Source organism: Theobroma cacao, chromosome 6 (genome assembly GCF_053813885.1).
Source record: "Theobroma cacao isolate CCN51 chromosome 6, ASM5381388v1, whole genome shotgun sequence".
In the NCBI taxonomy this organism is placed as follows: Eukaryota; Viridiplantae; Streptophyta; class Magnoliopsida; order Malvales; family Malvaceae; genus Theobroma; species Theobroma cacao.
The window spans coordinates 31,819,040-31,844,269 of record NC_142644.1 but is presented as its reverse complement, the minus strand read 5'-3'; the positions used below and the strand labels follow the sequence as shown (position 1 = coordinate 31,844,269).

The 25,230-nt window shown below is 37.2% G+C and overlaps 4 protein-coding genes across 5 annotated transcripts; 2 read left to right on the top strand and 2 right to left on the bottom strand.

Moving 5' to 3' along the window:
* Positions 1-28: 28 nt before the first annotated feature.
* Positions 29-3,559, bottom strand: FPS1 (farnesyl diphosphate synthase 1). Its single transcript, XM_018123315.2, has 12 exons — positions 3,306-3,559; positions 2,938-2,962; positions 2,710-2,825; positions 2,496-2,582; positions 2,278-2,394; positions 2,112-2,200; positions 1,772-1,823; positions 1,235-1,330; positions 853-897; positions 654-743; positions 497-568; positions 29-355 (listed from the first exon to the last, which is right to left on the bottom strand). The coding sequence occupies exons 1-12, from the start codon at positions 3,414-3,416 to the stop codon at positions 227-229; spliced, it is 1,029 nt and encodes a 342-aa protein (XP_017978804.1). The 5' UTR covers positions 3,417-3,559; the 3' UTR covers positions 29-226.
* Positions 3,560-6,237: 2,678 nt separating this feature from the next.
* On the top strand, positions 6,238-9,190 carry PGLP2 (2-phosphoglycolate phosphatase 2). The gene is made up of 11 exons (XM_007026333.3): positions 6,238-6,395; positions 6,507-6,574; positions 6,717-6,809; positions 6,900-6,971; positions 7,198-7,269; positions 7,537-7,596; positions 7,688-7,740; positions 8,400-8,497; positions 8,574-8,673; positions 8,755-8,858; positions 8,946-9,190. Exons 1-11 carry the CDS (start codon positions 6,281-6,283, stop codon positions 9,044-9,046), a joined length of 936 nt encoding a protein of 311 aa, XP_007026395.1. The 5' UTR covers positions 6,238-6,280; the 3' UTR covers positions 9,047-9,190.
* Positions 9,191-10,658: 1,468 nt separating this feature from the next.
* On the bottom strand, positions 10,659-24,518 carry LOC18597355 (oligopeptide transporter 1-like). Its single transcript, XM_088807684.1, has 9 exons — positions 24,176-24,518; positions 23,592-23,710; positions 23,454-23,481; positions 13,600-14,042; positions 13,155-13,252; positions 12,481-13,053; positions 12,073-12,331; positions 11,473-11,655; positions 10,659-11,353 (listed from the first exon to the last, which is right to left on the bottom strand). The coding sequence occupies exons 1-9, from the start codon at positions 24,516-24,518 to the stop codon at positions 10,727-10,729; spliced, it is 2,673 nt and encodes an 890-aa protein (XP_088663810.1). The 3' UTR covers positions 10,659-10,726.
* Positions 18,430-22,550, top strand: D6PKL2 (D6 protein kinase like 2). Of its 2 annotated transcripts, XM_018123478.2 has the most exons (4): positions 18,430-18,690; positions 19,264-19,312; positions 19,663-20,764; positions 21,467-22,550. In XM_018123478.2, exons 3-4 carry the CDS (start codon positions 19,800-19,802, stop codon positions 22,344-22,346), a joined length of 1,845 nt encoding a protein of 614 aa, XP_017978967.1. In that variant the 5' UTR covers positions 18,430-18,690; positions 19,264-19,312; positions 19,663-19,799; the 3' UTR covers positions 22,347-22,550. The 2 variants fall into 2 exon arrangements, with proteins under 2 accessions (XP_017978967.1, XP_007026392.1); XM_007026330.3 differs by lacking the exon at positions 19,264-19,312.
* Positions 24,519-25,230: the final 712 nt, after the last annotated feature.

The following is a 25,230-nucleotide window of genomic DNA, read 5'->3' as shown; positions in this document are numbered from 1 at the left end:
AGATTCCATACATGATATAATGACAAACTTTTTTAATTTGGCTAAGAATGAACTCCATTTATTAAATCCAAATAACCAAAATCCTCAAGCACCATATGCTTGTCAGAATAGAGTACAAGAAGAAGATTGATATATCTGCCAAATATAAAACTTGAATACAAATGAGCATAGAAGAGTGGGAATGTTTGACATCATCCCAACCTCATCTTTGTCTGCGTCTTTGACACTATTTTTCCCTCTTGTAAATCTTCGCCAAGAAGGACTTCAACACTGATTGCACTGCTTTGCTAGGATGAACATCGATTGCGGTTATCAGCTTCTCATAGCTCTTGCTTTCATACTCCTCAAATACACCCTGTCAAATTCAGATAAGAGATAAACAGTAAGGGCAAAGAGGAAATATCATCATATTCACAATTTACAACAATCAACCCTGAAACACGTCCTGCATTCTGTTTTTATTTAAAGAAGAAATCCTGAAATATCAATGTAGAACCTTGAGGTTAAGCTCATTGTATAGAGCTTTTACGTTAGCAACATTAACAGGATCTAGTTTCCCATAGTTCTCCTGGAAGCAAAAGATAACATCAATGAGTAACCACGCTGAGATTTACAGAAAATCAGACAACTTATAAAACTAGTTCCAATCTTACATGCAACACTTTCTTCTGCTCTTCATTGCAGATTTCTAATGCTTTGACCACCAACCAAGAGCACTTAAAATCTTCAATATCAGTTCCAATCTGAGATTACAAAGAGCTTGAGTAAGAAATCCAATAACACAGATAGATAAGTCCATTTTACATTTTAATTTTCAAAGACAGACTTCGAGTTCCATCATCCCGAGCTCACCTTACCAATTGTCTCAGGATCACCGAAGCAATCCAAATAATCATCCTGCAGAAAATAAAAGTCAAATAATTAACATAAAGGATCTGGCAAGAAAAGAAGGGCATCTAAGAAACAAATTCCATCTGAGCAAAAAAAGAAATATTGCTCATTTTGGGAGTGATAAACCATGCTGAGGCAATTTTTAAGACTTTAAGAATTCAACTGAAATCAAATCATAAATTATAGTGACTAAATAGAATAATGCTTTAAGTAAGTGAGTTTTGATAGATTTAAACAATAGAAACATTAAAATTTACACTAGTATTGAACTTCTGGTTGTCATCTATCCTAGTCGTTATAAAATTGCAGAAGTTAAAGTAAGATGTGCTCTGCCAAATATTACCTGTACTTGAAAGTAGATTCCCATATCAACGAGAATGTTCTTTACATCAATGTGGTTGTCAAGATTCTCGCCCGACATAACCAGTGCACATGCAACCTGGGTTCATTTAGGTAATATAAGTAGCAAATAGCCCATATAACTAACAAACTCTGATGTCACTAATTAAACGAATTTAGAGAAAACCTCCATGTAAGAATGAGCTGTAGATGCAACCATAATAGATATGAAACATAAGTAGCAAAATGGCCAATTCAAGAGGAGATATAGCCAATAAAGCAGCAACTAGTTAATCCAACTAACAACCTTCTGATGAACAAAACTACAAATTAAGAATATTCAAGAGTGGATGCAGGGAATTAGGAGATCGTGTGCTTGATCAAATTTTGGCACAAGTTATGTGTGGCCAGCCCAAGAGCAATATCATCAAAATCACTGAATTTTGAATGGTGGTAATGTCCTTTAACAAAACACAGCAGAAAAAAGCGTTGCTGACAATTCAGGGCGCATGCTTCAAGTGAAATGGAAGTTGATACTCACAGGAAGATAAAATGAATAATAGGCAGTCTTGTACTGAACAATGCGTCGGTGCCTGCAGAGAATTTTAACCAATAAATAGATTAATAAGATACATAAGAATTACTACTTGAAAGAGTTGAAACGAAAGAAAATAAAATGAGGTGACTTGTGGAATCGATGCTGATTTATTGTCATTATGACTGCAGAATTTGATGCCAAGCAACACAGGCAATATTTTATGTTGGAATAATGTCACTGTTTGACTACAATATGATAACAGGTCAGTTATCACTTGCATTATGCAGAAATAGTTCAACAATTGTTATTTCTTGAAATAAATAATTGCTAAAGCTTCACTCACTGTGACAATGAGTATTTGGATAGATCTTTTTCTCCTTCAAGTGTTGTAATCAGATCTATCATCTGTCCTGAAGCTGTTTGAAACTCCACCTGTGTAAAGCAAATGTCTCAAAATATTTAGGATATTTTTCAAATGAAGAAAATTTAGAAATATCCAAATTAATTACCTCGTTAAATAAATCTAGGAGATCTACATAGTAAGGTTTCTCACGAAAGTGATTTTTGAGAATCCTGCAGATGTGATTGCGAAGTAGAATACCATCATTTACAGCAATCAGACCAACCTACAAGGCAATTTATACAGGTTAATTGCTTTCATAGAGGGAAAAATACAAGAAAAAAATGGATATATAACATGGGGTCAGACTTGGTATAAAGTACAAACCTGGGGCACTCTAAACCAACAAGGATGCCCACGCCGTGTGTGAGAGTTATCCATTATGTCATCAAGGACAAGAAAATATGCCTGAAGCTGTATTTAGCGAGAAATCACAATTTTGCCATCCCAGATAACAGCATAATAACTAGCAGAAGCAGTAGCAGTATCTTAATAAGAGAAATAATGGGGAGCAGCATGGCATAGTGATATAGAGCGATACCCATTCAATACACCAACCGAGAGCACTTGCAAGAAAAATCTCATTTTCAGTCAATTCTTTTCCTTCTTTCAATAGGCGGTAGCTATCAATCACAGAGAGTCCCCGATTCAGCTTCCCTGAGAACAAATAAGTTGCAGTCAGTCCAGGAAGAGCCAAGCCAAGAGAAGCTGAAAACACACAAAATACATAAATCAGATTAATAAGGTAGAGGAATATATGTTAAATTACCTCCAGGCACGTTGTAGTCGAGCATCTGCAGCGGGTAAGGGAAAGCAGACGGTCAAACAAAAAAAAAAACTATGGAGCACAATAATGATGTGATGAAGAAAGTTGTGGCAAAGTAGCAGAGAATACGGGAAGAAAAATCAAGCGCAAGACACAGAATAGAGTTGGTATAACCCCATAAGTCTATAATAAGAATATTCCAACCAAAATGAAGAATTGGGTGAGCATGAAACGTGAATTGAAATGAATATCTCTACAATAAAATGGGTGGACATAAACCATCAAATTGAGGTCAGAAGCAGAAGATGAAAACATAGTATCGGTTAATAAACGGAAGAAATGAAAAGCGAGGGAAGGTGAAAATGAAATACCCGGTCAACCCATTGACGAGAAACATCAGTAAATTCGAACGAAGGATCCTCAAGGAGCTCCGATTTGAGCTTGTAATAGACTTGGAGAAATGCTGACCTGCGATCCGCCATTAAAGCCAATGTGTTTTTTTGGGATTGAAACGCTCCTCTCCTCTCCTCCGGAACAGTGAAAGCAGGAAATAAGAGATTGCCAAATTGCTCAGTTTTATTTGTAAAAAAAATAAAAAAATAAAAAGGCGAGGGTTTTACAGTTCACGATAGGCTAGTGCTTTCGCTGTCTTTTATAGACAGAAATGGGGGGGCGGACTTGACTTTTGCAACTCTTTCAACCAATGCTAGATTGTCAGTTAGGCAATTAGGGGTGCGTATTTTGTGGAAATTACAGCGCCTGCCATTGCCCAAATTCCACCAATGCTGTGCCAGTTTGAAATTGAGATTCCTTTTGGTGAATTTACTTTGTGACCCAACAATGAAAAAAGAAAGGAAAAGACAGGCAGAGGCATGAAGCAGAAGCAGCTGAAGATGGGTGGCCTAGGGGTCTGTCAGTGGTCACATGCCTGATGCCTTGCCTTAACTCACATTTCCTTTCGCATATTCATAAAAATAATAATGCCCAATGCCTTTAATCTCATTTGTTCAACTTGTCTCTTTTTGCCAAACACCAGCTGCCAACACACACTATTATTATTATTATTATTATTATTATTATTATTATTATTAAATAATGCAAAACTCGATTTTATTCCTTTGCAATCTCACAATGTGTCGTATTTCAATTTCAATCAACCTACTCTTCCCCATTTTCTGCTTTCTTTTTCTACATTATAATTTACTACTACAATTTAAGACTTAAGACTTTAAACACTTTACCCTTGCTTCTAATTATTCCTCGTATCTCTATCCACCCTAACCCGATTATAAATACATTTGATATATTAATCAAACTTGTACCATACACTTATTACGTGCGTATCTATACCTAATAGTTATCATTTACAGTTTAATTATATTTTTTTTCGCTTAAAAGTAAAAGATAATCAATGATATTCCGTTACTTTGTATTATTATGATAATAATAACGTGTACATTATTATAAAATATCATTACTTGTGTTTTAATTTTACTATTCAAAAGTATTTGAATAATTGTATCAACCACGACTTTGCCAACCATGTTCCACTTGTACTTATTAACTTTGCGATTGAAGGTTTTTAATTAAAAATCCAAATTTTTAATATTCAATAAAATAACAGTCATCATTTACAGCTCAATTGTACTTTTTGTTATGGTAAAAGCGAAAAATAATTAATGATGTTCCGTTACTTTGTACTATCACAATAATTGTGTGTAGATAATTATAAATATCATTAATTTTATTTTTATTTAACTATTCGAAAGTATTCGAATAATTATATAAACAACGATTTTGTCAATGGATGTTGTAAATATTCTTCTTTAAGTATTAAAGGTTTTAAATTTTAAACTCTAAACTTTGAATTTTAAGGAGAATAAATGTATAATTATCAGTAACAATCATTATTTACAGGTCAAGTGTATTTTTTTCTCTTAAAAATAAAAGAGAATTAATGATGTTTGATTATTTGTATTATCACGATAATAGTGTGTAGATTATTATAAATATCGCTAATTATGTATTAAGTTTACTAATTCAAAAGTATTTTGAATCTGAATAACAAAATTAAAAATGATTTTGCCAACGAATGTTGTACATTTGTTCTGAATGGATGCAATAAATATGTTATTATTAGTAATGATATTATTTACGGTTCAATCATATATTTTTTTGTTTTAAGAAAAGGAGAATGGATGATGCTCTGTTATTGTAATAATAATAATAATAATAATAATAATGTGCAAATTATTATAAATTTTTTACAAATAAATGTCAAGTTTACAATACAAATAATTATGGATAATGGTTTAGGCAGCGAAGGTTGTAAATATACGTGTTAAGTTTGTTAATTTAAAAATCTTAATTTTGGATAGTAGGGTTAGAGCAATTTATTAATAAATTAAGGTTATCATTTAAAGCCCAACATTTTGACATTTTTTTTAAAAACAAAATCAAAGATGTTTGGTTATTGATATTATATATTATGTAGTGATGATAAGAGTGGTTTATAATTATTTTAAAAAATAAGTAAAACAATTTTTTTATAAAAGTAACACGTGGCAAAAAATGATAGCATGACCTATGTAGAGATGCGTGAGAGGCAGGGTGTGGAGAAATATTAAAAAGGCGGGGGCAGGAGGTGGGAATCTCAGGGAGGTTGGCAATGCCAAATAATAATTTAGTAAGCTCAGCTCTGTGATGCTGAATTCCGTCATGTAAAGATAAGCAGACAAAGTAGAAGTAAGCAGGAGTGAAGTGATGATGAAGAAACTTTGTTTGTTTAGGACGGGCTGGGGATGTTGAATATTGCAGCAGTGTGAAAAACAAGGGCAAAAGAGAAGCCAAGCCAAGCCACCAACCACCATATTAATACTATAAAATTGCATGAGGAGCAGGTTATTCAACATCTGACTTTGAAATTGGAGTCAACTCTTTAACTTTGTCAAGTTTGGCGTGTTTATTGTGCATCAAACTATATGTGCAGGTTCAATCCACAATCTCTGCTTTTATATATATATATATACATATCAAGCCTTTAATATATAAAACAATTCTCTCCTCTCTTTGATTTAACATTTGATTTTTGGGCACATCACATCATAGCAATCAAACTAGTAGTAGTAGTAGTACTAGTCGAAACATGCAAGTCCCAACTTTTGAACACAAAAGTAAGTCAAATCAAATGTGTTATTTTGGATTTGGTGTGGTGTGAAGCAACCAACAACTTGGGCTTAATGTAATGGGCTTGGTTGGAGGTGAATGGGCTTTGTTTTTGTTCATTGCGTAGGGAAAAAGCCGACATTACTACTTCATTTGGCCAGTAGTTTAGTTGGTGGCAAGGATGGAAGCAATCGAGGGTGAAAGTCCAAGCAGAGGCAGTGGCGCTGAGCTCCTGTCTGGTGCGAGCGTCAGAGCACTGTTGGATTCCGTCGACGCATTTCTCTTCGATTGCGATGGTTTCTCTGATTTTTTTTTTTCGTGTTAAACATTTTCATTGATTTTTGAACGTATAAGATTGCTTGTATTGATACTAGTTTAATAATGGGAAGGATGCAATTCAATTGCAGGCGTCATTTGGAAGGGCGACAAGCTGATTGATGGAGTCCCCCAGACGCTGGAAAAGCTTCGATCCAAGGTCTCTCTCTTTCACCCTTTCGCTTTGCATTTCTTTTAATTTGATTATTGAAATGCGAAAACAATTTTATGGTTCCTGCAGATGAATATTACTAAACTATACTGTACAAGAAAGATTTGATTTGATTTGATTTGATTAAAAGGGGAAGAAGCTGGTTTTTGTCACCAATAACTCCTCCAAGTCCAGAAGCCAATATGCTGACAAGTTCCGTTCTCTCGGTCTTTCTGTTACTCAGGTTCTTCTTCTTCTTCTTCTTCTTCGCAGCATTCGGTATAGTAACAAAAAAAAAAAAAGCCTGCTCTGTTTCTGTCTGACTCTTTTGTAGGATGAGATATTTTCGTCGTCTTTTGCAGCCGCTATGTACTTGAAGGTCAACCAGTTTCCTCCTCACAAGAAGGTTCCCACTTTTTTCTTTTTTTATTCCTTTCACTCCTTCAACACTGTAATTTCTTATAGCTCTGCTCTTTACTTTACATTTGAATCATCTGTTACTATTTAATTATGCTTCCCCTCTATCCAAATGGGACGCAAAATTTGCTTCATTGCAGCTTTTCCTCCTCTTACAACAAAATTTACTATATTTATTTCTTCTTCACAGTTTTCTAAATTTGTTCGGTTTTCAGGTTTATGTCATAGGTGGGGAAGGCATATTACAAGAATTGCAGCTTGCTGGATTTACCGCTGTTGGTGGCCCAGTACGTTCTTCATCTTTTGCATGCCTCATTTATCCCATCCATAAATGTAACATTTTCACTCTCTCTATCTTTTATGTTATCCTAAAGATACATACAAAACAATTGACATAGTGGAGCACTCCTTTCACCTTGCCTGTTGCTTTCTTGCAGTGTGTATGTTTGTATCTCATCATAATTTACCCCTTTCTTCTACTGTGTTTGTTTGTCTTGCATCACAGTCTCTTGCTTAATTGAATTCTAATTGCTGAGAGGAAATATTTATTGCAGGAAGATGGAGAAAAAAAGGTTCAGTTGAAATCCAGTGGTTTCTTTGAGCATGATAAGAATGTAATGCAACATCTGACCCACAATTTCTCTGAGCGTTTGATTTGTTCTTTTTCCCACATTAGTTTTCTAACAATTCAACTTCTAACCCCAGGTTGGAGCAGTTGTTGTTGGAATAGATCCAAATATTAACTATTACAAACTTCAGTGAGTTAATAACTTCATCTTCACTTTCATTTTGATGTTAAGAGTACGGAAAATCAACTTTTGTTGATTTTGAACATATGCCTGTAAAACTTCTGCTATGCTGATTCCTCAAGCATGGTATATTTTGTGCAAGTGCACTGAAAATGTAGGTTTGAAAATTATGTAGCTAGCAGATGTCTACTGACTTTGTCTTTGTTTTATGGAAAGCTTTTTAGCCTGTTCTCTAAAATTACAGTTATGTTTGAAAGCCAGCCTCAGTCAAAATAACTTGGAACCTCCATAGATTTCTTTATTATGTCATTTCAACCTTGGGCAAGTGCAGAACCATGTACAGTCGGAAGACAGTCATATGAGATATATTCTTTCTTTGATCAGCAGCATATTTCCTCTAGTTTCTTAATTTATATTTAATTGTAAAAGGTATAATTTTTCATGTCATCAACCCAAGCACATTGTTAAACTGCAACAGCTTGGTGGCTTAGGAACATTGAGGAGATGCTAGGTTAAAATGTTTGGCTAGAAGAGTAGCGAATGCTAATAATTTCCTTTAGTTGCAAGCCTAGACTGGGTCTAAACGAACTCTTACTAGATGGGTTAACAGGTGAGAATTGGCATTGCATTTTGTTTGATGCTTTCTTTAAAATAAATTCAACTGGCAGGTATGGGACCCTTTGCATCCGTGAGAACCCAGGGTGCCTGTTTATTGCAACAAACCGTGATTCAGTGGGACATATGACTGATCTACAAGAGTGGCCTGGTAAAGAAATTAAATCGCATCTGCAAAGCTTGCTTTGAGAGTTCTGCTTTGTTCTTTTCTTAGTTATTATTTGTAGGTGCGGGATGCATGGTTGGTGCCATTTGTGGGTCAACTGAAAGAGAGCCTATTGTAGTTGGAAAACCATCAACCTTCATGATGGATTTTTTACTGCAGAAGTAAGTTATTTTGAGAATGATGTACACTGACCTTACTGTAATAATTAAGATAATCTTTTTATGCTATGTTCTTCTTTGTAGATTTCATATAAGCACATCCAGAATGTGTATGGTGGGCGATAGACTAGATACTGATATTTTATTTGGACAAAATGCTGGCTGCAAAACTCTGCTTGTTCTTTCAGGTATGTATATTGGTATCTCATGTTTTTAAGTAAGATGTGACAAGGTAGTGTATTATTTGTTGATGTGTGCAACGGCTAAAATTTCAGGAGTAACAACACAATCCGAGCTTGATGACTCCTCAAACAGCATTCAGCCAGATTATTACACGGGCAAGGTTTCTGATATTCTCGAATTGTTGGGAGAGTGACCTGATTATTTTTGGGCTGCTACAAAGAAATGTGAAAAACATTCCCAATATATGGGGAAATTGAGCAGATTGTTGCATGGTTACACTTTGTTAGGATGGAATATCACTTATTTTAGCTGAATTGAGAATCTCTCATTAGCATAACATTGATCGCACTTGCTCACATGAAGACAAGATATTTACGGACTGATATCAGCTTCCGGGCACCGCTAAGGGATGAAATATGCAAGTAAATAAAAAGTCCGGGCAAAAAAGTCATCATTGAACTAGTCTTCATCAATTTGGCTCTGTATATATCCATGGGATAGAGTAAATAAATAAATGAGTTAAAAAGAGGCCCAATTTCCAGCATGAGTTGAAAATAGAGTTAACGAAATGGCCCTGCCCTCAAAGAGTAGAAGCGGATGAGTCAAAGCCTCTGCCCTCAAAGGTTTAAAATGCAGCGTGGTTAATAGAAAATAAATTGAACTAAGATATACTTAACGAAATTTTAGTTAGAGCAAGAGCAATTAAGTTGAGCTTAAAGTTATCTTACAAATAACATAGTAATAAGTTATTTTGGAAAATTAATTTCATAAGTTGTAAAATTAGATATTCTAAAATGAAATTTGACAGTCGAACTACCTTCAGCTTGCACTTAAAACAAAAAGAATGCAGTTGTTGTATCATCATTGCATTTAGGTACAAACTGGAGTGTGTATTCCATGGCTTTAAGAGCAGAGGTTTTAGGTGAAACTTGACATGCTTGAGGTGATTAAATTTAGACAGATTACTTGGATATGTTATAGCTCTTATTCAAAATACTGTAAAACAAAATAATTGTTTTTATTAATGCGAAGAAACAAAACAAAACATGGGTTTCCATGACAAGAAATGGCATATTTAAATCCGCAGCATTACAAATCACATTGATAATATTTTTTTAAAAAAGTTATTAATATTATTCTCGTAAAACATGTAAAGAATATCATATGAGTATGACTAAGTATGGGAGCCTTCCAATTAAAAATATTGACGGAGGATCGGTCGGTGTAAATATAAGATCGATCATAAACAAGCTTAAGATTAGTGTATCAAGTTTTAGACATTGTAGGAGTTGCTGGCTATGTACGATATAATTTGGCTGAATGGAGTACATTTGTTCAACAATTTCAGCTAGTAGCCCAAAACTTGACACAAAGTTTGTTCGTAATTTATCTTATACATATACTTACCGATCCTGTGTCATATGTTTCCAATTGGAGGGCTCTCATACTTAGTTATGTTCATATGATATTCCCTTACACCCATACTTAGTTATGTTCGTAAACTTCTTTCTTTCCTTCTCTTCTCCATGAAACATTTTTGATCTAAGATCACTGTAACTTGATCCTGTCCCCACTTCTAGAGGTGCTCTGACAGTAAGGATGCATGCATATAAAGCCCGAAATGCCATTTACTTTTTGTACAGAGATACATGTAAATTTGTGATTCAAAATTTATATGCTCGCCTTTGAAAGGACTAATGTTGAAAGCAACATGGATAACAAGGTCTACATGTATCTGCTCCTACATTATTATCTCATATATCAGACCACACTTAAGGTCCATGTTTAGTTCTTTTTGTAGGAGAGAGTATTTAATATAAACTACTCACTATGTCACTTACAGCCGCAAGAACCCAATGCAAGGAGCAACTTGTCAGTATTGGAAAACTGGGCAACCTTCAACTTCAATGCCAGGAGCAGTAGGGCAACTTGCCAGGGGGCAGTGATCATCTAACTGGGCACCCCACCAGCTAGGTCCATTAATACTCCTCATTTGTAATGTGAAATAGCAAAGGATGGCCATGAACGCTACCCCAGAATCTAACCCAGCCGACAGAATGTAGTTGTGCCGCGCCCACCAGCCCTTGAATCTCCTATAGACGAAAAAGTTGAAGAACATGCCTACAACACCCCAGCACCAGTAATTCACAACCCTGGCTGCTGGCAAAGCCCCTGAGCCTCCTATAATTAACGGCATGTTAATGAGCTTAATCCACTTTTGCTCAGGAAACATGTGAGAGAGTACCCACACAGGGAATGGTGCAAGGATGCCAATAAGGAAGAAGTAGTTCATCTTAGAGTACAACCCAAGACGACCAGACATCCGCAGTGGTCCAACCACACCCCAAATGATGGAGGCATTGTAGAATATGTCATCTCCGGGACATGTCCATGGGCTTCCTTCTGGCAAGTTAGATGGATCGCAGATATGCTTCACTGTTGTGAGGAGCCACCAAGCAGTGCCAAAATAGACGGAGGATGCAATTACAGTTTCTACCAACTTTGGTAAAGCTACAACATAAATCAGTATCGGGGTTTCATGATTATTTGAGCTAGCGTTTTCTGGAAATAAAGCTAGCTATTAATATGAGTATCAAATCTGTGAAATTAAGAAATTACCTGAACAAGAAACATTGACTTTGGAGGAATTTTCATGTAATGGCCTAGTTTGAAGTCCTGGAGAAACAGAATTGCCTGCGCCGTGCTTATATAACCATAGGTCTTGAAAACCACATTTGCAAGCGGTTTTCCCGAATAAATGTAACCAATAATCAGCTCAGTAATAACATTTAGTCCTAGTTGCTGCACAAAAAATTCATAATGTGGTGAATAGAACTATTTTAAGCAGGTAACCAATAATCAGCTGAGTAATGACATTTAGTCCTAGTTGCTGCACAAAAAATTCATAATGTGGTGAATAGAACTAATTAGCAGGTAACCAATAATCAGCTCAGTAATGACATTTAGTCCTAGTTGCTGCACAAAAAATTCATAATGTGGTGAATAGAACTAATTAGCAGGTAACCAATAATCAGCTCAGTAATGACATTTAGTCCTAGTTGCTGCACAAAAAATTCATAATGTGGTGAATAGAACTAATTAGCAGGTAACCAATAATCAGCTCAGTAATGACATTAGTCCTAGTTGCTGCACAAAAAATTCATAATGTGGTGAATAGAACTAATTAGCAGGTCAACAAGTCCTCGATTAGGAATATACCTGGTTAGTGGTTGCCATAATCACACCGATCGGGAGAGTGAAGATCAAAGCCAAGCCGATTGCCAAAAGGACTCCCCAGTAAGGGAGTTGCAACTGTCTGCCAAAGCCTTCACAAGTAAGCATGGCAAGTCCAATTACAATGGTCAAGAGTGTGTAAAACCACCATTGTGGGACCGGTTCGTAAGTTTTCTTCATCAATCTATAATGGACATCGCTAAACTTATCCTGGAATGCTGATATCGCTTGTTGCCAGATTGTCCTGTAGAAGATAAAAATTGAAGCATGCTAGATCAACTGACAAGTTCATGGAATACGATATCCATGTCAACCTATGGAGGAGAATAAGGGTATCATATTAAACTGAAAGCACATTATAGTTTGTGATTACTACATGTAAGTGGTAAGTACCTTCCATCGAAAAATACGACATGAGACATTGTAGCAGCCAGTGTTGCAAAGCTAAGACCATAAGAATATACAAAGAAGACACTCAAGTTTATTTTGCTATAGCCATCATATCCTTGCTGATTGAATTCGAAGGCTGTATAATTTAGAACTCTTGAAACATCATATTTTTCCCCATCAGCAGTGAACACATGCGATGAGATAATGGGAAATCTCCTGGCTTCATAGGAGTTACTCCAGTAAGCTATAGGGAGTAATATATAAACTACTATGACGAACCCGACCATGATGTTAATTATAGCAAATGCTGGGGTGGCTAAGGGTGATTGTAAAAAGCTAGCTACAGTTGACCAATCCAGGGCAAATGATCCAATGCCAAGACCACCGCGACCTGCACCAATTATTTGGGCTGTGACGGAGTCCTTCCATACCCAACAAACGAAGGAGAGAGCAGTAATAGAAGGGAAAAAATAGTTGGGAACAATATAGTATGCGAAACTTGATATGAATACCACAAGGAAGAACTGCAGCCTTGTTAGGCCTCCTTTAGACCTAACCTCAACATTATGCAACGCTCTACAATGAAGATGAATGAGTTTGAAATTGTAAATATACATAGAGAAATGTATGGACAAACTGAAATGCAAAGAAGGGGTGAGGATCGGAAGAGAGAGCACCTAAAGAGGGACACCTGAATCAGGTTATTAGGCCACCACATATAAGGAGAATCAACAAGAAACTTTCGGAAAATTCCAGCCCATCCATATCCAAGCATCTGAATATATATATATATTCCACAAGAAACAGTCATGGAACGCAACAAAAACTATCACTAGTTCATAAATGTTTTAGTAAATTTAGATGTCTAGTCTAGTAGGTTCGTAAGTTTTATTAGAAACGTGTTCTCTAATGAATTGGCATTGTATGAAAATGTATCCAGAGTACACAGTGCTTTTTTCCTTAAGGAGCCGCATCCCAACATGAACGCACCGTTTAAAAGATCCTAGTAATACTTTAACGCCCTACAATTCAATATTCAGTATTAATATGAATTATGTTCCTGCCATGATTTGGAATTTCTGCCTAAAATCGGAATTGAAAAGAGTTGGACAAAAGTTTGACCTGGGTTGATTGAGCTAGCAGCATAGCAGCCAGAGGGTGTATCTCGCCGTGATAAAATGCCTTCACTAGGGTAATAATATTCACTGCATAAAGATTGATAGAACTAGTATTTGCAAAAATAGTAATCAGGACATGCTCTTTTAAGTTAAAGGGTCCTGGATTCAATGAGAATGACCATTTTGTTGAAGGTATTCTAATTGATTTACGGGGTAGATATGCTGCCATAAGCTTTCCGACTGGAAGAACAAGGATTTGAGCTGAAACTGAAGATATGTGCAGTGAATTTTGGCGGTACTGGAAGAACTGATTCAAGAATCCTAGAACAACGCACGAGGTTATCCCCAAAGCCCACGTTCGGAATGTCAAGCATGGCAGTGTTGGATCATCCCTAATAGGGACAGTGAGTCGGACTTGCTCAATTGGAGAATCATTTACCTCATCATCTGCAAAGATGTGTTTTAGAATACAGAAGAGAGAGAGAGAGAGAGAGAGAGGGACAACAATGAATATGTAAAATCCACGTGCTAGATATTGGAACCTATGGGACTATATGCTTGGGACAATTGCAAGCTAAAAGCTATATATATTCAAACTAGAACGGATGATATTGTTGCTCATGTTTTTGTTCATTTCCATTCATGCAAAGGAACTCAAGAAGAGAAGTTTACCAGTATCTTCAGTAATCTCGGTATTATCGATCTGCTTGGTCTGGTGGGACAAAGTAATCACTTCAGTATCTGGATGCTCCATTTCTCTGACGGTTTGAATTAGCAATAGAAATGGTACATATGCGGCACCTATGTAAGCTTTATATAAACTATAACTACTTGTATTCTTCTTGTGGTTTCATTTTAATTATCTATAATAATTGCAATAACTGCGTTAGTTAGTTGCCGCCTGTATAGGGTATACTACATATATGGTAGTCCAGCAGAGATATCCAAGAAGAGACTGTTAAACTTAATAATTCTTTGAACCTCATATGTTGATTGATATGGCATGGGAGCGGGACAAAACAGACCAATTGTTGAACTACAGTGCAGGCAGAAGCAGTTAATTGGCCCTGATCATAGCTGTGACTGGAAAAGTACTCCACCGGGTTTTAATTGAAAAATGAATGCTACTTGTCATCTTACATAAGGCCAGAGTTTTTGCAGGGACAGTTCCTCTTCTCCTACGGTACATTTAATCACTAATAATTCAGTTAATCATTTTGTATCAGCAATGTACAGCCTTGCTTGCAGGGCGGTCGTTTGGGAAAATTTTGTAGAGCTAGTTGAGAGCCAAGCAACTGCTAGTGCCCGTCTCAAGTGAAGTCTGAAGATAAACAAAGGTTTGTGGTTGGTTGAAGGGCATGGATGACCACTTTGAAGTTGCTTGCTAGTTGCTACTCCTATGAAGATATGCCAAACCAAAGTTCAATGCCGCCCTGCACCACTCCTGACCTGTCATAGCATATCCGATCAGATATTTGGTTGAAAAAAACTTTATGTTTTTGGCTACACTTTCCTCGATTATTCTATCAGTTCATTAAAGTAACAACGCAATCGTCGAGGTTTGTCTATAGTCTTGTATTGCAGTAATGCTAGCTAGCCACTTGCAACTTTTCTTTTTCAATTCTTTAATCTCTCACTTTTGAATTGATGTCTTTCGATTTTAGTTACTGTGGAGCTAAATCTAAATGAGAATACTAACTAATGATCCGGATGCTTGTAACTGGTATCCAGGCCCATTTGCTGCCGTAGAAGAATAGGCTTGATGGGCTTGAGAAGGGTATCATGGCCATGGCCCGTGGGCCAAAGAATTAGTTCTGGGGTATTGCGTGCTTTCCCAAAAGTTTACGTATAAATTCATGCAATCCTTGTACCCAAAGCTATATATATATATAAAATCGCCTGCAATGAGCAATCCGCATGCGACAGAGTACAGACAGATGCTAGGTAGGGGTATAATATAAAAATGAGAATGCCCTGCTGCCCCTCAGGCCTGAACTCAAGTAGTCAAAGGTCAATTGGCTGTTGTATCAATCCCCAATCATCAAAGCTGCCACCCAGTTTTCGTCCATTCGACATATCACCTTCTCTCTACGCAATGGGGCCAAGCCAACAAGAAGAAGGCCGCCTCTCTCTTTCTCTCTTATTCTTCTCATTTTTTCCTATTCCTCTGTGTTTTCGATGGTATACCTGCATGCACTTGAGCACATCAGTTGTCTGAAGTAAATTGGAATGGTCTCATCATCAGCATTGAAAGCCAAAGATATTATACAAAACTAGACTTAACCATGATAACATTATAGTAATATAATCTCCTTGTTGTAAGGTCGACCCTCCTTTCCTACTCTTTCTACCTATGATTTTTTTAATAACTATGACTAGTATATATATAGCATAGCAGAAGGTTGGGATAGCCCTAGGACGAGTGAGGACCGCATGTTCAATCCGTGAGCATCCTAAGCGGCTGAGAATATAATCCATGCACTCTTATTTTAATTAACACAGAGAAAACCAGTACTCCTAATAAGCATATACATCAATGAGGGGTGTTGGCTTAATTTGATCGTTTATTTATATCAATTCTCATATAATTTTGAGAAAGAATGACAATGTTACTCCATCTGATATGGAGGCAGAGTCACATGCGTGCCACATGTGGCATGCATGATCTTATATTTATCTGTGCATGATGCTCTTAATCAGTTCTGAGTAGTTTTCTTTAACAATAACAACAATGAAGGAGGAGGACCACAAAATTAAAAAAGGCAGGCCAGATTGAAATGGTAAGAAAGAAATAATTAATAGAGGGGCATGTGATCTGGTGTGTGTAGCTCGCACCTCGATGCATAGAGCTTTGGCCTTTGTGGATTGATGGATACATTAACATGTATAGCCTTTGTTTCATCTAACAATAATTTAATCCTTCTCTAGTGAGAAAAGGAGTGCCCGTGGAACCATATGCATGCAAAAGGCTCAGATCATTTGATTGGTACCTTAATGCCCTGGGAAAATCAAACTGAAAAGGATATTTGTTTCGATCGGGAAACAATTCCAAGGTTTGTGGCTCTATATACTTTCTTTACAAATTAATTACTACTCCTACCCTCATATACTATCTAAAATTTTGTGTCAGGTTTCTTAGAATCCTGTTCCCTTTACCCTGTTTCAAACTTTTCATGAATCCTCTGATCTTCAAAAAATATTTACTACTGCACTCCTTTCCTCGATTAAGTTGAGAGTGTAAAAGAAAAAAGGGTTTCACTGCCAAGTAAAAGTATGTGTATAAGCGTTGTCTATGGTTTATAAGTATTGCGCTTGCTAGCAGAGAGTAGCAGTGGACTTATTGTTTTCTCTAAATTTGAGTCACATAATAAACGTAGTATAGAAGAGAAGAGCATGGTTGTGGATGTGGATCTGGACGTCTGGCATTGCCAGGTAGAGAGACTTTGGATCTCTTCTGCAAAGATGGCGATGTCAAGATTATCTAAACATCACATAAAATGGTTTAATTCATGGTTCATATTGCATTGAAATGAATTCTTTCCTGCCAACTTGCATCTTATAATTAATGAGATTTCATAGTCACCTATATATGGGGACCTAGTTGTGCTTAAATCCCCTCCAACCAAGCAAGTTAAACCTCCATTTTAACCTAAAATGTGTATGTATATACACACACAAGTACAACAGTAATGGTGCTGCCTGCAAGCATGCAGATGCAATATATAACTATCATTCTCTCTCTCTTCATGGGGAGTTTTCAGTTTTGATTCGAGTGATCCAAATCACAAGCCTTGTCCCATCAAAATTCAACATAAAAAACAAATGGCCTTTATATTTTGGGCCATGTTTACCGTAGCTTGGCTTATAGATGTTGCTCGGAAGAAAAAAAGAGATCCTAGCTTGTTACTCATCATAAATATGGAAAACGCTGCTTGAACCTTGATTGCAATTGCTAAATGGACCACCACATCTTAGTCTTTGGATGATTCAGTTTGTACACTATACACCAGTACCAGCTAATCCTTTGTAATTTGCTTGATTAATATCCAACAATTTCCATCTACTTTTGGTCCTTTCCCCATGATTTTTACTGTCTGCTCTAAAGCTAATTAAACACCCAATTTAGGCAACCAAACAATCCTGATGTCGGCATAAATTATGCAGCTTTGTAATTGGGTCAGATGTTTCTCCTACAACCATAGTTGAAAATTTTTACAGTCATCTATCATTGCTGGTTGATCCATGACGAGTTGCAATCATATCTACAAGCAATTTTGACTATACCATTTCCCTTTTTTTATCCTTCGGTGCATTTTACTAGCTACACTAGATACTTAGCTTTATGTTAGGAACATAAGACTATAACTTACTTTATAATTACAGAAAGAAAAGAATAATGAATGAGTATAAAGGGGGTAATGAAGCAAATCAAATACTATGAAATAGTAGTAACCAAAAAAGGCTGTAAATTGTTGAGTCAATGAAGGGGCAAAGATGGCAGCACAGCAGCCAGGTGAGAGGAGATAAGATGAGAGAATAGAAGACAGGAAGGTCTATCTCTGTAAGATTGAGAGAGAGAGAGTTGAGAGTTTCCTTTGGGCCATGGGTGAGCCTGCCAAAAATAAAAATGATTGAATTGAATCTGATCTGACAATATTTTATTGCTGGAGTAGTAGAAACTAGAAAAGGCACAAATACTGCTGCTACTTCTACTTTAATAGTAGTAAGTAAATAATAAAAAGAAAAGCTCCCTTCAGGGAAAAAAAAAAAAAGCTAGCATGGTTTTAAGCTCTGGTTTGACCTCATCTTCGGCTAATACTTTAGTTAGTAGTTCACCACAAGTGAAGGCCCGGTCCATTTGGACACTCTCTCTCTCTCTCTCTCTATTGTCTTAAGCTTCCAGTTTGCTTGGTCTCTCTCTGTCTCTCTCTCCCCTCCTCTCTCTCGAAGGCCAAAGGCCAAAGCCAACTGGGTGTGGGTGGTGGGTGGTGCGGTGTTAGGACTTAGGAGGCTAGCAAGGAGCTCTCTTTCCACCTGTGCTCTCTCCTTTTTAGCTGCCGAAGCAAATCCCCTTCATCTTCTCATACTTCCATTGGTAATCTCTCTCTCCTCTCTTTCAACTTTGGTGGCTTTGTTGCATCTCTTTGCCTAACTAATACTATTAGTTTCTGGTGATTGCCTTGGATCTGTATTGGGTTTTCGCTTAAAAATCTGCTTTCTTTCTGTGATGGAGATCTGGTTTCAATTCAATTTTTCACTATTCATCATCTTCTACACGCTGCCTTCTCGCCATTTCAACCCACCGCATTTTCTCACTTAGCTCTTTCTTTCCTTTGGAGAGAAATAAGAAAAAGCCTCAACTTTTTTAGTGGTCCTTGAATTCAGTCCTTTACCCCGAATTATTTTTGTCAGTTTTTTTTTTTTCGTTTCATTGTCCCATCGGTTTCGGTTTTATGTCCTTTTGTAGTTTTCCTTTTTTCTGAGGGAAAGTTTGCATCTTTATTTTTTATGAATAAAAGTTTGCAAATTTGAGTGGCATAACAATCTCATCTCAATCTTTGAATTGCTGCTTATTTCTTTTTTTACTCCCCTAAGTATCATCTAATCGAGCAACCTCTGCACCCTGCATGCTGCTTTCTGATTGTTTCTTTTTGTTTATTGGGCTTAGGGCTTAACCCTTATTTGCTCATGGGATTTCTCCATTTAACACAAAAAAGGTAGGTGTTCTTATGGCTTATTTTCTCCCTTTATTTGAGCTGCCTACTTATTTTCCTGCACGCTGAATGGTCGGTGGTGCCTTTTGATCTAACACTACACTCAACTATTTGGCTCATGTGAATTGATAGCTGCTTGTATAATTGCTCCAGCTTTGCTTAGATCGATTCTGTCCCTCGGTTGATACATTTGTTACTTTGTTTATTCTACATTACTAGTAGTATTTTATATTTTGAATATGCTTCTAGGATTCTTTTTCTCATTGCAGATCAGCTAGTTATGCATTGACACCTCAATGCGCCATGATGGGTATTGTTGATAATATCTTTTTTTTTTTTTTTTGCTTTAATAGAATAATCGCTGCCGTTGAAGGAGTTAGAGGGCAAGCTATGTTGAGCTTCAGATGGAGATATGGTGCTTTTAGTAGTAATTGCTGAAACAATGGATTTATGATATTTGATGCGAATTTGAAATTCTTCCTCTCCCCTAATGGCCTCAAAATCTGGTGCTAAAATTTCTCCTAAACAACAACTGAAGACAAGTAGTGTACAAAGTGGAGAAGCAGATGAGCCAAAGCCTTTACCCTCGAAGGTTTCCAAGACAAACAAATCTGAGCTGGTTACTCCCGAACACCTCCTCAAATTGGTAGAAACTGCACCAAAGAAAGTTGTGGCAGAGATTTATGAAAATAAAAGGTCACCAATTTTAAATCAAAATGGTTCTGTTGAATCTTTGACTACTAAGTTTGAATCAAGCTCATCATCACCATGTGTTGAACAAGCATCAAAAGAAGTAGATTCTTCCATTAATGAGACTAGAGATTCACCTTCTGTTTCTGTTGATCAAGAGAAGAAAACATCCGAGTATGGAAGTGTTAAAAACAGTTCAGTATCTGCCAAAGTTAGCGATGGGACCAGTACTCTTGCCAAGACTAGTGGAAGTGCCAAGATTAGTGACCGTCTTGATTATGTTGAGAGTGGCAAGAGCAGCATGTGCAGAGGCAGCACAAGCAGTGATGTGAGTGATGAAAGCACATGCAGCAGCTTTAGTAGCAGTATAAATAAGCCTCACAAAGCGAATGACTTGAGGTGGGAAGCTATCCAGGCTGTCAGGGCAAGAGATGGGGTTCTAGGTTTGAGCCGTTTTAGACTGCTAAAGAGGTTGGGTTGTGGGGACATTGGGAGTGTCTATCTGTCAGAATTGAGTGGAACTAAGTGTTATTTTGCAATGAAGGTTATGGACAAAGCATCTTTAGCTAGTCGTAAAAAGCTGCTTCGGGCTCAAACAGAAAGAGAGATCCTGCAATCTCTTGACCATCCTTTCCTTCCTACACTTTACACACACTTTGAGACGGAGAAGTTCTCCTGTTTGGTAATGGAGTTCTGCCCTGGTGGAGATTTGCACACCCTTAGGCAGAAGCAGCCAGGGAAACATTTTCCAGAGCAGGCAGTAAAGTATGATAAGTAAACTTTGAAATGATATTTCATGTTCGTCACTACGATGTGCATGCTTTTTTCTTGTTCTCTTCCTTTTGAATTATCAATTATGAGCTTTGCTATTAATTCTAAGTTGCACAGTTGCTTGAACTCTGTTAGGGGGTTTTAGGTGGTCAGCTTAGTGTTGAACGAAGTTCTAGATTACAATTTATGGATTGAAGTTGTAGCTCAAAGTTACAATAAAGGTCAACATGACCAAACTGCCTATGTCTAGACTTCAACATGATAGATATCAAAACATTAGCTTAATGCTGTATGGTGTGCCGAGTCAGTTAGAACCATAGGGTTAATTTGCTTCCTCTCCAATATCCATGTTCTAGAAAATTTGTTCTTTCAGTGCTTTGACCTACTCTCTACTTTTTGTCTCTGGGAACAGCTAAGCAAGTCCTTAACTTCTACCGTGCCAAGTGGCTAGTAGAGTTTGTTATGAAAGCTTAAAACTTTAATGTCGCCCTTCAAATCTTGTATGCTGATATTATACCGAATGTGCATCCCTTTGAAAGGCATTGATTTTATGGAAGTTCAGTCAAACACAAGTTCTTTTTATTACCGTTTTTCTATAATTGCATTTATGAACAGAAACACAGGTGCCATGTGTTTGAAATTTGTTTATATTTCTATAAACTTTATAGTAATTTTGACTTTGATTCTTATTTACAGGTTTTATGTAGCAGAGGTCTTGCTAGCATTGGAATATCTCCATATGCTTGGTATCATCTATCGTGACCTTAAGCCAGAAAATGTTCTTGTGAGAGAAGATGGTCATATAATGCTCTCTGATTTTGATCTTTCCCTTCGTTGCGCTGTCAGCCCAACTCTTGTCAAGACATCTTCTCTTGAATCAGAGCCATTAAGGAAGAACCCTGTTTACTGTGTCCAACCTGCTTGCATTGAACCTTCCTGCATTCAGCCATCATGCGTTGCTCCAACAACATGCTTTTCTCCCCGTCTCTTTTCTAGCAAGTCCAAGAAAGACCGCAAGCCCAAAAATGAAATTGGAAATCAAGTCAGCCCGTTACCTGAGCTCATAGCAGAGCCAACCGATGCCCGTTCAATGTCATTTGTTGGGACCCATGAATACTTGGCACCTGAGATCATCAAGGGTGAGGGTCATGGAAGTGCTGTTGATTGGTGGACTTTTGGAATCTTCCTCTATGAACTCTTGTATGGTAAAACTCCTTTTAAGGGATCTGGGAACCGGGCGACGTTGTTTAATGTCGTAGGACAGCCTCTTCGGTTTCCAGAATCACCAGTTGTCAGTTTTGCAGCAAGAGACCTCATAAGGGGGCTGCTTGTAAAGGAACCACAACATAGATTGGCATATAAACGAGGGGCAACTGAGATTAAGCAACATCCCTTCTTTGAAGGTGTGAATTGGGCATTGATTCGATGTGCTACCCCACCTGAGATTCCAAAGCCAGTTGAGCTTGAACGTGTACCAGCTCCACCAGCATCAACAAGTGAAAAGGTTGCAGCCAATGTTGCAGCTGCTTATGATCAGAAAGGTTCTGACAATTATCTGGAGTTTGATTTCTTTTAGCAATAGTTGGTATTAATTGCGATACGCAGTTTGTTTCTATTTAGCGGGAAGAAATATTCTGAACATCTCAGGGGTTGGTGGTGATGAGGATAAAGTTTTCTTGTTGATGGATATGATGAGAAAATGTATGTTTGTTGTTGCTGCCTATTTAAACATTTTAAGTCTGTATTCCTTAATTATTTCATGGACCACACCTTTTTACCATGCGCTTCAATGAGGGGGGTTCTTCTGCCCCAGACCTTGAGTACTGGAAACATGGATGGATATAGATTATAGAGCAATGCAGATATGATTTCCAAACCTAGCAGACAAAATTATTCCTTATGTAAATACTTTTTCTCTTTTAAAAGGTTCTTAGCTGCTGTAGATCCAAACTTAAAGCACACATTCAAGACTGCGGTATCTGATATTGTAATTCTGAATATCAACTAGCTGCTTCCCATTTTATATGCAGTCATTGTAACCATTGAAAGTATTGTACACTAGCATTTATATATGTAATGCACCGCTACTCTAAAGACCCATTAACGTCATATATTATCTGCTAGACAGATAAAACTCAATAGGAGCAGACCCTGTTTGCAGGATCGAAATAAAACTCAATAGGAACAGTACCCTGTTTGCAGCAGGGTGCCATGCACAGTAATGTGGTGAGCGTGGATCGAACAGATTTTCAGTCGCCATATCATAATGCACTCTACAGCAGTCTAGAATTTGGGTCTGAAACACATGCACGAAAAAGAATCATTGTTGTGATCAGCTTTCTGCAAGGCCTTGAAGTTGTCTTCGTTGCCAGCTGATGGAGACGGCGGTCCAATCATTTGGCTAATTATTACCTCTTTTCCTTCACATACCACCTTAACCTCGCAAGTATCTGGTGCATTCTGGAATATCTGATCAGCTATCCCAAAGCCCCTCCTCGACTTCAATTTCCTACCCATCCAAAGAAATAAAATATTACTGATAAGGGTGCTAAGCAAATTTGCATGCATTCTTCTTATTTAACCGTAATGATATACCTCGGACTGCAATTGCTGGTTCCAACCACTAGCTTTCTGATGTTTAGAATAGGAATTAGATCCAGTATGGCCTTTGCAACCATATCACTTTCAATAAGCATGGTATCCACCTTAACCTGTTTACCAGTCATATACTTTGTTCATTAGTTTTCAACAGAAAAGGATCGACTTCGTTTGATGTAAACACGAGATAATATATATATATGTATATGTCCTTGTTTCGTACCTTGGAAGCGGAGCAGATATTAAGAAACTTTTGAAGGAGTTCTCTCCTCTTCCCTCTTTCTTGCGCCATGTAGTTCTCCACTTGTGCTGGACTTACTTTGCTCTTTGGCAGCATTCCCACTATGATCAAAACAGACAGACATGGCTCATTTCTTTTATTTTCCTTTTCTTTTTATGAATAAATCATTTACAATTCGTTACTAATTCTTTGCAGAAGGGCGGCTTAATTTGCCATCCTCAATGCAACTACAACTACATGTTTTGTTATGGATTATGCTGAAGATCAGCTTGACCAAATCTAGAAAAGTTCCGCAGTACAATTTTTGGCTCAGATTATTAACTCATTAATTTCTTCAGTCCTTGACCTATCACTTTTCGTTTGCTAAACTAAATGCATATATAGTACGAAAGTAGAAGGAAAAGATGATGTTCAAGATTAAGTAACATCACCATACGTAAGTGTATACTATAGTTTGTCCATCCTAACTCAAAAGAAAGAAATTTATATAATTTGAAGACTAAGAAAAGAAAGAAAAAAGAAGATGTGAGGGTGCCTGAGATCCAGTGAGAGCTTTGCTTACATACATGGAGAAGGAATGTGGTGAATCTCCGGAAACACGTGTATGAGATAGAGGACGCTGGATGTACTGACAAAATGGGACAGCGTCCAAGACAGGGCATCTATGCTTGACTCGCTCTTACCCACCGCTACGTATACGATATCCTCTGCGTTATTAACATCAAAAGAAAACAAACTGCTCGCATCTTCTTCTTTGATCGACGCCAAACCCTCCCCATGGTTTATCTCAAACAATTCACTTGAAAAATTTCCATCTTCCTCTTCCTCTTCCTCTATCTCGCTTGCACTGCTGGAGAACCGGCAAGTTTGAGCGGCAGCGACGTTGGTTTCCGTCCAGGGTGTCGACATCTGGAGAAAATATGAAAGGGATCGATCGGGAAGACTTGGAGAGGCTCTCTATAGCTAATTTGACCCGCTTCCTTGATGGAAGTAGCTAGTAGAGAGCAGAAACGTCTAGGGAAGCAAGAACTAAGAATAAGGACCAAAGCTTATAACTAGCTAGTTCTAACCTCCAAACTCTTTGAAATATCAAATGCCTTTGGCCCTGGCCCTGGCCCTGGCCCTGTGGGGTTAATTTAATTTCTTCTAATTCTGCTTTGACTTTTCGCACATGTAGGCTATCAATCAATCAATATCTCTAAGCTGCTGTCACTCTTTTGTTATAAATTGCTAGCATTTTGTCAACGCATCTTTGGTCTGCCTTTTTTGAAAAAAATGCACTTTTATTTGATATACATATATATACCAATACCATACATTGTATAATTGTACTAATAAACAAATATCTTGGGTTAGAATATTGTCTACAAACATTTTTGTCAATTCATACTTGTGCTTACAATATATTAATTAGTGTTCTCTCTTACAAGTAATTATCGGATGCTATAATAAGGATATTCTAACTTATAAGAAGGAAAACAATGTCAGGTCTAATGGAATAATGCAATTTTATATATAAGTATAGTCAAATAGCATCACGCATTCACATTTCGTACTGAAAATGTAATACTAGTCTGCATTCGATGATACGAAACTTTCAAGGATATCCGCATATGCCCCA